The sequence below is a fragment of the Nannospalax galili genome, unplaced genomic scaffold, assembly GCF_000622305.1.
Source record: "Nannospalax galili isolate Female #2095 unplaced genomic scaffold, S.galili_v1.0 scaffold652, whole genome shotgun sequence".
Taxonomy (NCBI): domain Eukaryota; kingdom Metazoa; phylum Chordata; class Mammalia; order Rodentia; family Spalacidae; genus Nannospalax; species Nannospalax galili.
Window position 1 is genome coordinate 2,567,936 of NW_008332152.1, and position 12,850 is coordinate 2,580,785.

Genomic DNA, 12,850 nt, shown 5'->3' on the forward strand with positions numbered 1-12,850 from the left:
GGATCCTGTCTGCTGCTCAGATCCAACTGCTCAGGAGAGGCACAGGGGTCCTGCCCACCGACCCTTGTTCTGAGATGGTTTCAGCCAGTCCGCAGGCGCAGGACCCTGGACAGGGGCTCCTTGGCGCTGGAGTAGATGAGGTATGAGCCAGCCGTCGTGTTGAAGGCCTCCCAGTCTCGGCAGCCAAAGGTGGGGAGTCTGTGTACTGCCACGAAGCCCTCGTAGCCCTGCCACCTGTGGGAGAGACGGTCAGTCTGGCTCCACCACCAGAACACGAACCAGCTGATTGGTGCTGTGTCCTTCTGGGCACGCAGGGGGCATGTTGCAGGGCCAGGAGGAACCGTCTCACTTTGCCAAGTGGGAAACTGAGGCCTGGGGGAAATCTGCCCTATTCAAGCTGTGCTGGATAGCTTTAGCTGTCAACCTGACACACCTGGGTAGAGGGAGCCTCAGTCGGGGAATTTTCTCCATCGGACTGGCCTACAGCCATTATGTGAAGCATTTTCTTAATTGTTGCGTGATGTGGGGGACCCCAGCCCACTGCAGGTAGTGCCAGCCCTGGGCAGGTTGTTTTGTATTGTATGAGAAAGCAGGTTAAGCATGGGCCAGGGGATCAAGCCAGTAAGCAGCATCTTTCCATGGCCTGTGCTCCAGCTCCGGCCTCCAGGTTCCTGCCCTGAGTTCCTATCTTGAGTTCCTTCAGTGATGAACTGTGACCTGGGACGTATAAGCCAAATAAACCCTTTCCTCCCCAAGTTGGTATTGGTCAAAGAGATTTGTCACAGCAATGGAGAATCAAACTAGAACAGAAATTGGTACCAGGAGTCGGGTATTGCTATGACAGACTTGACCCGGTAGTTTTGGGGAGGATTGTGGAAGCGTTTGGAACTTTGGGCTGGAAAAGCTGTTGAGTGCTTAGAGTTTGTGGTTGTGGAGCTTGGAACAATTATGCTGAAAGAGTTGTAGACGATGGAGGCCTGGCTTGTGAAGCTTCGAAGGGAAGCAGAGACTATCAGGGCTATTTGTGTGATATTTTGGATTGAGAATCTGTGGGTTCTGGTCAGCTGGGGCTGAAGAATCAGCTGTGATTAAGAAGAGACCAGAACATGAAGTAAAACCTTTGCTTTACTGGGACAATTGATGCTGGTTAGCTGGGGCTGAAAAATCAGCTGTAAGTAACAAGAGACCAGCATTGCTGTGCTGAAATCTGGGAAGTATTTCCTTAGGGTCTGCACACAGAAGCTGTGATCAAGAGGAGACCCAAGCCTCCATCTCTAGCTGAGAGCAGGACTTGGTAATGTGTAAGAGTCTCCTTCATGGTTCTGGTGTTGAAAGCCTGAAGGGGTCACAGAGAGCAACTGAGGCTTGGCACTCTGAGAGGCCAGGAAAGGTCATTGGAGAAAATGCAGCCTCAGTTTCAATGGAGACCCCAGCTTTCTGGAGATGCTAGGACTATGGGATGACCACCAAGGGCAGCAGCAGGTGTAGAATGCCAGCTTGGGCCTGTGTGTGGATGGTAGAGCCAGAGAAGTGGAGCTGCTAAAACCCTTTGGAGTCCAGAAGATCATGAATGAATCCCAGATGTGCAGCCTTGAGCTACTTTCCTGGACTTAGGTTAAGTGTGCCCGATTCTTCCCTTTGAAATAAAACAACACTTAACTTGTTTTTAATTTTGCAGGCGCCCATAGTTGAGAGACTTTTTAAAAGAGACTTTGAACCTTTAAAATGTTTTTGTTAAGGACTGTGGGACTTTTAAAGTTGTACTGTTTTATGTTGTGATATTAATATTAACATCATACCTTGGGGATAAGAAATGGAAAGGTTGCCGTTTAATAGTGATGTGTTTGTGTGTCAAGTTGACATGGGATCATTTGTGCTGGATAGCTTTAGTGTCAACAAGACACACCTAGGTAGAGGGAGCCTCCATTAGGGAATTGCCTCCATAGGACTGGCCTGTGGCCATGTCTGTGGGGCATCTTCTTGATTGTTGAGTGATGTGGGAGGGCCCAGCCCACTGTGGGTGATGCCACCCCTGGGCAGGTGGGCCTGTGTTGTATAAGAAAGCAGGCTGAGCAGGGGCCAAAGGACCAAGCCAGTAAGCATGGCCTGTGTTCCAGCTCTTGCCTCCAGGTTCCTCCATGGCCTGTGCTCCAGCTCTTGCCTCCAGATTCCTACCCTGAGTTCCTACCTTGGGCTCCCTCAGTGATGAACTGTGACCTGGGAGATATAAGCCAAATAAACCCTTTCCTCCACAAGTTGGTATTGGTCAAGAGTGTTTTGTCACAACAATTGAAAGCAAACCAGAACACAAGGCCCCAAACCTCCCTCAAACCCACTCAGGAACCTGCCTTGGGCACCCCAAATTTTCAGGACAGTGTGGTCAGCAGTCCTGACTGTTCCTGCAGGTCTACAGAACCAGACTCAGTCCAGCACAGTGCCCTCTGCCTTAAGCCACAAGAGCCACACTCTTTGTACCTTACTCTGAGGTCAGCAGGTTCCCAGAAGTTGCCTTTCCAAAGGACACATTCCCCGCAAGTGGGCTTCATTGGTCACATGGTAGAATCCCTGAGTGGCTCCTAGGTCAAGGGCACTAGTGGCTTTGACATTAATATTTTTTCAGATTATTTGTCAAAAGGTGTCAACCCTCAAAGCCAGTGGATCAGTCCTCAAAAATACCCCATAAGAACTGGCCACACCGCCCTGTAAAACCAGGCCACCTTGAAATGAAATGTTAGTCACATGTCCCACATATCCTCCTGAATGTTTTTTTTTTAATGTAGATTTTAGAACCATTTAAAAAAGATTTTTAAGCCAGGTGTGGTGGCACACACCTTGAATCCCCAGTACCTGGGAGGCAGAGGAAGGTGGATCTCTGTGAGATCAAGGCCAGCCTGGTCTACATAGCAAGTTCCAGGCCACCTGTGGCTACAGGGAGACCCTGTCTAAAAAAGACCACTCTAAAAAACAGTTTTTAAATTTTGTATGTGTGTGTGCCTTGTTTGTATGGGCACCATGTGCATGCAGTGCCTTCGGAGGCCAGAAGAGGGCATCAGATTTCCTGAAGCTAAAGTTACAGGCAGTTGTTTAACCTAATCACAGAAATGGGCAAGCTATTATTTAAACCATTCTGTCCACAGGTGTAGTGAGAAACTGTGCCATTTTCTAATGAACTCAGGTTCATGTCCAACTGGCTAATGGTGATCCCCTTGAGGATGTCACAGACCAACTTCATTTCCTTGTATAAATCAAAGGTCCTAAGCATCTGCAACTGGAATCCAGCGGCTGGAGGAATTCTGAATCGGCTCCAATGGCTCAGCTCAGAACGAATCTCTATTCATCACACCAGGAGCTCAAGAGGAATACCCTCCCACCCCAAGGTGCTATGAACACCCAAGGAAACCAAGAATGGGGCAGGCCACTCAAGATGCCAAGGAAGCATCCCACCAGAGCTGGGTGGGCACAATTACTGCAGCCCAAGATTGTTCTGGAACTTAGTTAGAGAAGCTTTGGCAGGCAACAACTTGGTCAGGTGACTAGAGGCAGAAACTGGTAAGATGCTGAGGATGGAAAAAATACCCCATCCGTGACAGAGCACTCAAAAATCCCTAGGAAAAATGTCAGGGGATTGCTGCAATGTAAAGGAAACTGAACCCCAAGAATTCCCACTTGTCACGCCCAATGATGCATCTTCAGCTGTCAGTCAGCATCTGAGAGGGCGTGGCCTGACTCAGCAGCCTCCAGTATGTGCAGCCTGGCATCAGGCGGTGCTTTGCTCTGGCCAGACCTGGGAACACTCCCTCAGGCAGAAGGCCTTGATGTGTTCTGAGCCAGTAGTCACCTGTGAAGTAAGGGGAGCCCCACCACCATGAACCTCTAGGTAGGGGGGAGGGACGCTGGCCTTCAGCAGTCCTTACCTGTAAATAATACTGTTCACTGAGAAGCTGTTCCCATCAAAGGAGTTTGCAACCACCAGAAAGTGATCCTCTCCCACTGAGAAGAACTCCCAGTCCAGAGCACTGAGGAGACAGGGAGCCACCCTGAGAACCCAGCAGATCAGCAGAGCCATCGCTGGCCCCAAGCTGGGCTCAGGCTGGTCTCCTCTCCTTGTTGTGACACTTATTTTATTCTAAAACTCATTCTTAGCAGGCCCACTGTTACAGTCCTGGGCTCCCAGTGTCACATAGCTCCCTTAGGGGCCAATGAGACACATAGCTCCCTCCAGGACCGATGGGCCCAGAGCCCACAGGCAGCTCCACTCAGATTGGTTCTGGGGTCTTATCTGGACACTGCTTCTTGCTCTTCTTGTCCTTTGTTCCAAGATTCTTTTTTTTTTTTTTAAACTGTGTACGTGTGTATTGCCTGCATGTAGGTAGATGCACCTGTGTCATGCAATGCCCAAATTGGTCAGAAGAGGCTGTCAGATGCCCTGGGACTGGCGTTATGGACAGTTGTTAGCTGCCATGTGGGTACTGGGATTCGAATCCTGGTCTTCTGCAAGAACAACCAGCATTCTTAACCAGTGACCCATCTCTCTAGCCCCTGTTCCAAGCTTCTTCTGGAGCTTTGCACTAGTTAAGACAACTAAGTCATCAGCAGAAGACTTGGCAGGAAAGGAGGCCGCTGTCTTCATTGCAGAAGCATCCATGCTCTTAACTTATTAATTTTAATTTTAAAACAACATAGATATTTATAAGTAAACATTGTGGACACCTGTCAACCAAAAGATTTGGAGGCAAATGGGCCCAAGTATACGGTTCATTCTTTCTTCACCTGCCTGTACCCAGCTGTCCATTTCTGGCATGACCCTGTCTGTGGCCTGTGTGCTACCTGTACCCAGCTGCCCGTTTCTGGGGTGACCCTGTCTGTGGCCTGTGTGCTACCTGTACCCAGCTGCCAGTTTCTGGGGTGACCCTGTCTGTGGCCTGTATGCTGCCCACAGAATGTTCTCCCTGGCACTTACAGCTATGCACATCCTGAAGAGCAGGTTAGGCAGGACCTGACAGCACGTGGTGGGGAGGGTGGCTACAGATATACAGTCAGGATGCATGCCTCAGGGCCTGGACCTCACTGGCATTTGCTTTCCTGTAATTTACTCACATAGACAAGCCATTTCTCCCTGTGGAGGTGCTAGGCCTTCTCTTAGGGCAATCTCACACCTCCAGGCCACATGCACAGGGCCAACCGTAGGGATGGGCCCTGTCATCACACCACCTTCTCTAGCCAGGTGTCCCGAGAGGAGCTCTGGGATGACCCCCTTCTGGCCATTGGGTGCTGCCCACCCACAGACTCACTCTGCCCTTCATCCAGTCTGGCTGGTACCTGCAGGTGGGGATGTCTTGAAACTTGACAAAGGTCTGTGCGGTGACGTTTAGCTCGTAGATGACAGAGCTGAGGATGTAGGAGTCATTCTGCACGTGCATCTCCACATTGTAGCTGTGACTGTTGGCGACTGCGAGGAAGACCCTTTCACCGATGTGGAAGACCTCCCAGTCTGCAGCGCCAAACGTCTAGAGCCAAAGGACGGTCATGTGGCAGGGCTATGAGTATCTTGGAAGCCATCGTGTCCCCAGGGTACTACAGCCTCTGCTTGAGGGAGCCAGTAACAACTGCCCCACTAAGCCCACTAGCTGCTGTCCTAAGATCTGTCTACCATAGCTCCTCCTCCCAGAGCCTCCTGACTCCCCCCATCCAGCTCTAAAACAATGTTCAGGATTCACAGAGTTTCTATGCTTGCTTCCTCCAGGGGTCACTCAGAGAGGTGGGAGGTGGTGGGGGAAATGTGGCCTTTACCACAGACCTGGGGCCCTGTGAACTCATTTGTACTAGGGGCCTGTGAGGAGCCTTGGGGAGGAAGTGTCACAGGGGTAGGACACATAGAAGGAGAAGGCTGAGACAGTCCGACCCTGGGAGAAGGAGCACTTTCCCAGAGAAGCAGCAGCAGAGGCACACAGTGTCACAGTAGGTGACCACCAGGAAGGCAGCAGGGTTGGGGGTCAGAGTGTGGGAAGGAACATGGGGTAACCCATGTGAGGGTCTGTGGCTGAGGAATACCAGTGGTCCCAAGGGGCCCACAGCCCGGGGGCTGTGTGGCCTCAGCTTTGGCTTCAGTAGGAAGGGTGAAGGGTTAGATCAGCCCATCTGTCCCTATACCATGGAGATATAGGCTAGCCCCTGGCCAGTGTCCTCAGAGTATTTCTTTGATTTTCTGCTTCTGGTCCTTGATGGGAGCTTACATCACAGCAACCTGCTGTCTGCAGGACACCCTACCGAACATCTGCTCCAAGGCACTGGAGAGGCCCACCCTGAAGCAGGGAACCACACAGGGTGGGGTCATGTTGACTTGACTCTGACCACAACGGCTACCCATGTGGCACATGGGGTTTGTGGTGGGGGTGACAGTATGTGGAGGGCCAGAGGAGTCAGAAGAGTGTGGACTCAACTGCAAAGGGAGGGAGTCCTTGCCTCCTCTTAGTACCTTTCTCCCCAGAACTGCAAGGAGTCAGGGGAGCCACCGCCTGGAGGGAGCAGGTGGGGCACCAGAGTGTGAGAAAGGCAGAAAGTGGGGCATGTGGTGGGAGGCAGGACTTGCAGTGAGAGCCACACCCAGTCAGAGAGCTCTAGAGACCACCATGGGGTCTCCACAGCATCCACAAAAGCCTCACAGGTGAGGGAGGGCCTCACTAAGGACCAAGGACCAAGGGCTAGTGCCAGGACCTAAAATCAGAACTAAGGTAGGCACAGCAAAGCTCATGCTAAAACTCAACTTCCAGAGGTGACGGGGCCCCTGTAGGGTCTGCTAGGCTAGCTCTCACCTCTACCCAAAGTCTGTTAAGCTTACCCTCCGCACCTAAACTTAGACATTTAGAAAGTTATTAACAGCCAAGCTTGCCTAATGACCTGTAGATGTAACAAGTTCATGCGCCTGATAAGTTTTAAAATAAATGGATGGTAAACAGAGAGATGAACCCACTGATGATCTTTAAGAAACAGATAAATATAAGGGGCAGAGGGAAAGACAGGACCCAGGTAGCGTATAAGAGTACACCCTCCTGATTACTAGGCCGCTGAGAAAGGAAGGAAGAGGCCTGCTGAAAAACTGTTCTCTGCTCAGTCAGCGTCCCTGTCATCCAAGCTGCCACCCTGCTTTGCAAGGTCATAAATAAACCACCACTTCTGCTGCTGAGTCTCCAGGTGCTGTTTATTACGAAGGCCTTTCTCACATCTAGGATCCAACAAGGAAGTGCTACACGTGGGAAAAACAGGCAAGAGAAATGACGAGAAATGACCAACACCACAAATAGCAGCATCAGCAGATGAAAACATTACAGTAATATGACTCCACGGGGGCAGGTGGAGGACTCAAAACAGACACGTGGGGGCTGAGAAAGTTCTGGAAAGATCACACAGGAAACAGCGCCCAGTCAGGGCTTCACTGGGAGCACAGGAACTGGATAAAAAACCCACAAGCTGGAAGGAAAGCAAAGCACTTCATCAAAATAAAAGAGGACCAGGCCACAGAAAAGGCGCCTCAGAGGCGGACAGAAGAACGGCAGGCGTAGACTTCAGGAAGCGGCGCCTCAAAGTTTTCCAAATCTGATTTCAAACACAACTCAAATAACTGAAAACAGAAGACACAGGAGAGTTAGGAGGACTGAGCGGATGGGGCTTCCAACTCCCAGGGTCATTGCTGCAAATCCCCAACCATTGGCAATGCCCAGCCAGTCATAATCAAAAAGCCTGCTGGTTGTTGGTGGGAAGTCCACCCACAGGAGAGTATCCTGGGCAACACCAATGAGGGAGAGGCAGAGGGGTTCCCGAAGGGGAGGGCCCCAGAATCCTATAAAAGTCCAGACCCAGAGTTCTGCTTGGGAATTCCCAGCTCTGGGGCTCCCCTTCCAGCCTGAGGAGAGCTGCCGGTTTGCAACAATAAAGTTTGTCTTCATACTGCTCTCTCCCTCTCCCTCCCCCTTGAAAACCCCTTTCCCCTCATAGTATTTTTACTGTTGATATATAAGTGGTACAAAATAACTTTCCAAGTGAAAGAAACAAATCGATCCTTGGAACTCAAGGAGTAGGCAGCCTAGCAGAATCAACAAGCTCTAGGTTCAGGGAGAGGCCTCACCTCAAAAAGCAAGGTTCAAAGCATCCAGGAAGACATTTGAGGTCAACTTCTGACTTTCACATGCATGTGCACATAGCTACACACTCATATTCTCTCTCTCTCTCTCCTTCCCTCCCTCCCTCTCCCTCTCCCTCTCCCTCATTAATGTTTACTTACACTCTGTGCCTGTCACACCCTAGTCTGACCTCTAAGCTCTCGCCCCTGCCCTAGTGCTTTTGCAGGAGCCACAGCTTTCCAGCCACCGCTCAATCTCTCCCTCTGTTGCTCTAACCCACCCCCCAACTGTATTTCTCTGACTAGGTGCCCCAGATGGAATGCACAAAAACCAGAAATCCTCTGAAGACTGCTGCTGGCCTTATCAATCAGTCCCTGCTGTCCCTCCTGGGAGGACTGTTTATGGAAATAGCCTGTTTTCCAAGACAGTCAGGTCTCATGTGGGTAAACCATCCCAAAGAGACCATAGATCCTTGTTTCTCAAGACAAACCAGAGCAAATGGTGCCAGGGAGGGCCACAAATTTCCCTACTGCCCTGATCCGCACATAGCCACAGTTGTATCCTATATAATCCCTTCCCCTGCACAGTTGGCTCCATCATGATGAAGGCTCCTGCCCCTCACTGCGCTGAATAAACAGTCTAGTCTGAGGTCAGGTGTGGTCTCTTTCTTCTAACCTCCCCAGCAGCAGCGGGCCCTGCTCACTGGCTGCTCTCCCCCAACCCCGACTGCCAGTCCCCCCACCTTTTCCTCCTCCCACATGGGTCTTCTGCCTTTCCCAGATGTTTACTGCTTTGTTCAGCCCATGGAACAAACTTAACAACCACCCCTCGCCTCCAAACCCTGTAATGCAGCCTTGACCTTCCCAGGAAAGCGCACAGCAGTGCAAGTGACCGGAGCTTCTATCAGGAACCATGGGTGCCCAAAGTCCACAGAAAAACACATTCCAAGTAGCTCACAGGAAAAATGAATCTGATCTGACAGTGAAAATATCCTTCAGAGGGGCGAGAGAGATGGTTCAGCGGTTTAAGAGCACTGGTTGCTCTTGCAGAGGACCCAGGTTTGATTCCCAGCATCCACGTGGCGGCTAACAATCATCCATAACTCCAGTTCCAGGGGATCCAACACCCTCTTCTAACCTCTGCGGCCATCCGCCACAAGGGTGCACCTACTTACATGCAGGCATCACACTCATACTGACTGAGCTATCCTGTCGATCCCACTCCAGGTCTTTTTGACCTGCCTTTGGCAGAGGTCAGTTAACCTTCCTAGCCTGCAAACTCAGGATGGTACTGTACTACCCAGATGCCCCAGCTCCCCTGCCACTCCCTGGGCCTGGCTGAGCACTTAAGAGAAAAACCCAACTCCCAAATGTAACTGCATTCTCCCCACGGGCAGCAGAGGGTGCCAATGCCCAAGGAGGCAGGAATCAGCTGGGAACCCACAGGAGGAGGCTGCCCTAGAGAACTATCCAGAATCTGAGGAGGCCTGAGGGAGCAGGGAATGAGAGTCAGCTAAAGAATGAGACCCTTAGGGTCAGGGGCCCAGGAGTCCTGAGGTCATGGAGCCCTGGGAGGGCTGGAGGGTGGCTGAGGCTTTCTGGAATCAGCACATCTCACAGGGCTGGCTAGCTGTTGGGATCATGTCACGTCCTCCAGGTGGACTGAGGCACTTTTCAGACCGCCTGCTCTGTTGTTGCTTCGCCAAGCACAACGGTCAGACCACCCACGTGCAGCACATATACCATGGGCACCCTGACTGTCACAGCATCAATCCATGAAAGAAAGCAGGTACCAAGGAGACTGTCACAGTCGGCAACGAGCCCGTGCATGCACCTGTGCACACGCACACACACAGGTACGCTGCTGCACGCTCATGCCCAGTACATGTGCACGTGTACACACAGGAATGTAATTGTGCAAGCATGCAGGAGCATGTGCACAAGGGCATACTGTGAATACACAATGCATTTGCACACCTGTGACTGTGTCAGTATACACACAAGGTATACAGGAATACCTCTTCCCTATCTAACATACATTTGCCTGCAAGCACACATATGAAGGGCACATACATGTGCCCAGGCAGGTGCCTGCAGGCACACACGTACATGCCCACACTGTGCCCTCTCCTCCCAGCTAAGTCACGTGCTTTCTGCTCACCTGTGCTGAGTCAGAAGCTGGAGGGGGTTTTGCAGAGAAAGCCCCAATAGTGGCTGTTCTGTACCACCCAGGGTGGCTGGAGGCCCCCACAGGCTCTCCTAGCACTATGTAAGGGGTGCCAACCTCCTGCTAGTGCCAGGCCAGGCACAGCGCCTCAGTGATGAGCCAGATGTCCTCCCTGCCCTCCAGGAGCCCATAGCAGTGGGGCAAAACCTCACATAGGGGCATGGAAGGGACTGCCTAGGCCTCTGAGAACAGAAGTGACAGATGAAGGAGGAGGCAGGAAAGGGTCTTGGGAAGCAGGAACAGCAGGGCACCTCAGGGCATGTGGGGAGCAGGGCCAAGAAGGGGCTGAGCAGCTGAGGTGGCTCTGGGCTCCAGTCAGGGCTCCAGGGAGACAGAGCAGGCTTCTGAGTGCTCAAAGATGAGAGCAGATGTGTCAGAGGCTCTGGAGCCCACAGGGCCTAGGAAGAGGCCACATGAAGTGTGAGCATGGCATCATGGGAGTGTGGGGCTCACCCTACAGGCAGGTCCTAGGACTAGAGCTTCAGGTCACCTCTCAGAGAAGCTGCTCCATCCCCAGAGCACAAGCAGCACAAGGCTTGCTGCTGCCCCAGGGTTGGGACTCAGGCACTCCTCTCCTGCCTGAGCCCAGCCAGGGCCAGGGCGTTGACTTAGGGTGCACATCCACCTGAATCTCAAATAGGCAAGTGTGATATTCTCTCTGCGTATCTCACACAGCAGCTGAGAGATACTCATGACAAACATTATTCATTTTTATCTGAAATTCATATTGTCCATGGTACCTGGGTACTCTGGGGTGGGGGCTGGCAGAGACCCCCAGGAGCCTTGCTGACTCATGCTTTGAGCCCTTAGCTGGCCAGGCCCACAGTTGACTAGTCACTAGCTATCACAGATCCCCAGGTCTGGCAGCCAGGAGTCCCACACTGGCCCTCTGTGCACATAGTTCCTCCCACTCAGGCTCAAGCTGCTCCAGCATTCACAGCTGAGGGAGGGGGCACTTACTTAAGAACACTCTGCAAAGCCCTGACACTGGAGCCCAGGAAATGAGGCACCTGCTGAGCTGGGAGGCCTTCCCTCCCTCCCAGTGGAAGTCCCCTGGAGGGCCACTTGTTGCCCAGGGATTGGGTGCATGCTTGAAGGGATGATGGTACTTCCAGGACCTCTCACCAGGAGCACCTGGCACCCCACAGCTCCCATTAGGGTGGGCAGGCACCCAGAAGATTAGTTACTAGGTAAAAGAGGCCCTGTGCCTGACTTGGATGGGGAAAAGGATGTCTCTGTAGCCAGGAGAGGAGGGAGGGGAATGCTTGGCCAGGGTTTCCCTGGCTGCCCAGGGGAGAAGGATAATGGCCCTGTGGGAGATCAGGTCAGGCAGACACCCAAGGCTGCAGGGAGATGCACTTCCTAGCAGACTGCTGAGAGGCCCATTGTGCTCTTGCCTGACCACAGGAGACTCCCCCCAAATCTGGTACCTCCGTGTGCTGCCAGGGCCACTGCCAGTTCCTGTCACAGTGGGTGCAGAGGTCATGGGAACACTGCAGGTCCTGGAGCTTTGACCAGCACCCCCAGCATTTGCAGTGCTGGCCTCTGAGAGGGTCACTCTTACATCATACCCACTTTACAGACCAGGGAGCTGAGGCAGAGAGAGACATACTTGTAGCCAGGCCTTGGGGTGTCTGTGATGGGAATGTTTTCCACGTGGCACAAGCATATGTCAGGGAGCGATGGTTCTGACCATCAGGAATTGCACAGCATGCGTTGGGGGCATGTGTGTGGCCGCCTGTTCCTGGTGACCTGGTGGTCACTGCCGTCCTTGTCACCTCACAACCCTTAGTGACAATTCTCAGGCCAGAAAGCACAAATGTAGGCAGACCAAAGTCTGCAACACACGCAGAAGCAAAACCCCATCTGCGTGATGTCGGGGACTTTGCAAGGCTGGTGACTGAACCCAGGGCCTGTGCATGCTATGCAAGCTCTCTACTGTGGAGCCATACCCAGCCCATTCCCAGAGCATATTCTGATTAGAGAATTCCCCGGGCAGGTGAAGAGGTACAGGGTTTGCTGCCTTTTGGGACTGGTAATCTGGGGCACAGGGCTGTAGCTTCATAATTGATGCTGAGACCTTGCCTGACACCATCATCTGGAGTTCTGACCTGAAACAAGCCCAGTACAGATACACAATGATGCGGAGTCTCCCTCTGCCTGCCCTGTGGGGCATTTGGTACAAAATGGCAGCGCTGACTGTTACAAGCTCCTGGGGGATGGAAAATGTCTAAAAGAAACAGTGTAGGCTCACAGGACCTCAGCAGCATCCATGTGAGGCTGTGTTAGCATGCATGCATGTAAACATCATGTGCAAGCATATTTGTGTTTGGTGCCCCTGCCCTCTCTTGAGACTCTGGCAGGAGCAAAGGGACTATTTGGTCCTTTCTGTCTTTTTCTGTGCCTGAGGGCCTTGATATTCTTGGAAATATCTTCCCACAAGCCCGTACTTCACCCCCCTCAAGCTCCCTGGACAGCATCTCTGCCCCACTCCTTTTCCAATTCCT

The 12,850-nt window shown here is 52.2% G+C and overlaps 1 protein-coding gene across 1 annotated transcript in view; it reads right to left on the reverse strand.

The window, feature by feature from the left end:
• Window positions 1-80: 80 nt before the first annotated feature.
• The window catches only part of Tspear (thrombospondin type laminin G domain and EAR repeats), a 58,467-nt gene continuing 45,697 nt past the window's right edge, over window positions 81-12,850 (reverse strand). Inside the window, exons 8-11 of the mRNA XM_008827422.2 lie at window positions 6,604-6,680; window positions 5,320-5,507; window positions 3,915-4,016; window positions 81-234 (exon numbers count right to left, since the gene is read on the reverse strand). Coding sequence (XP_008825644.1) covers window positions 81-234; window positions 3,915-4,016; window positions 5,320-5,507; window positions 6,604-6,680 — 521 coding nt within the window. The remainder of the gene's footprint in view (window positions 235-3,914; window positions 4,017-5,319; window positions 5,508-6,603; window positions 6,681-12,850) is intronic.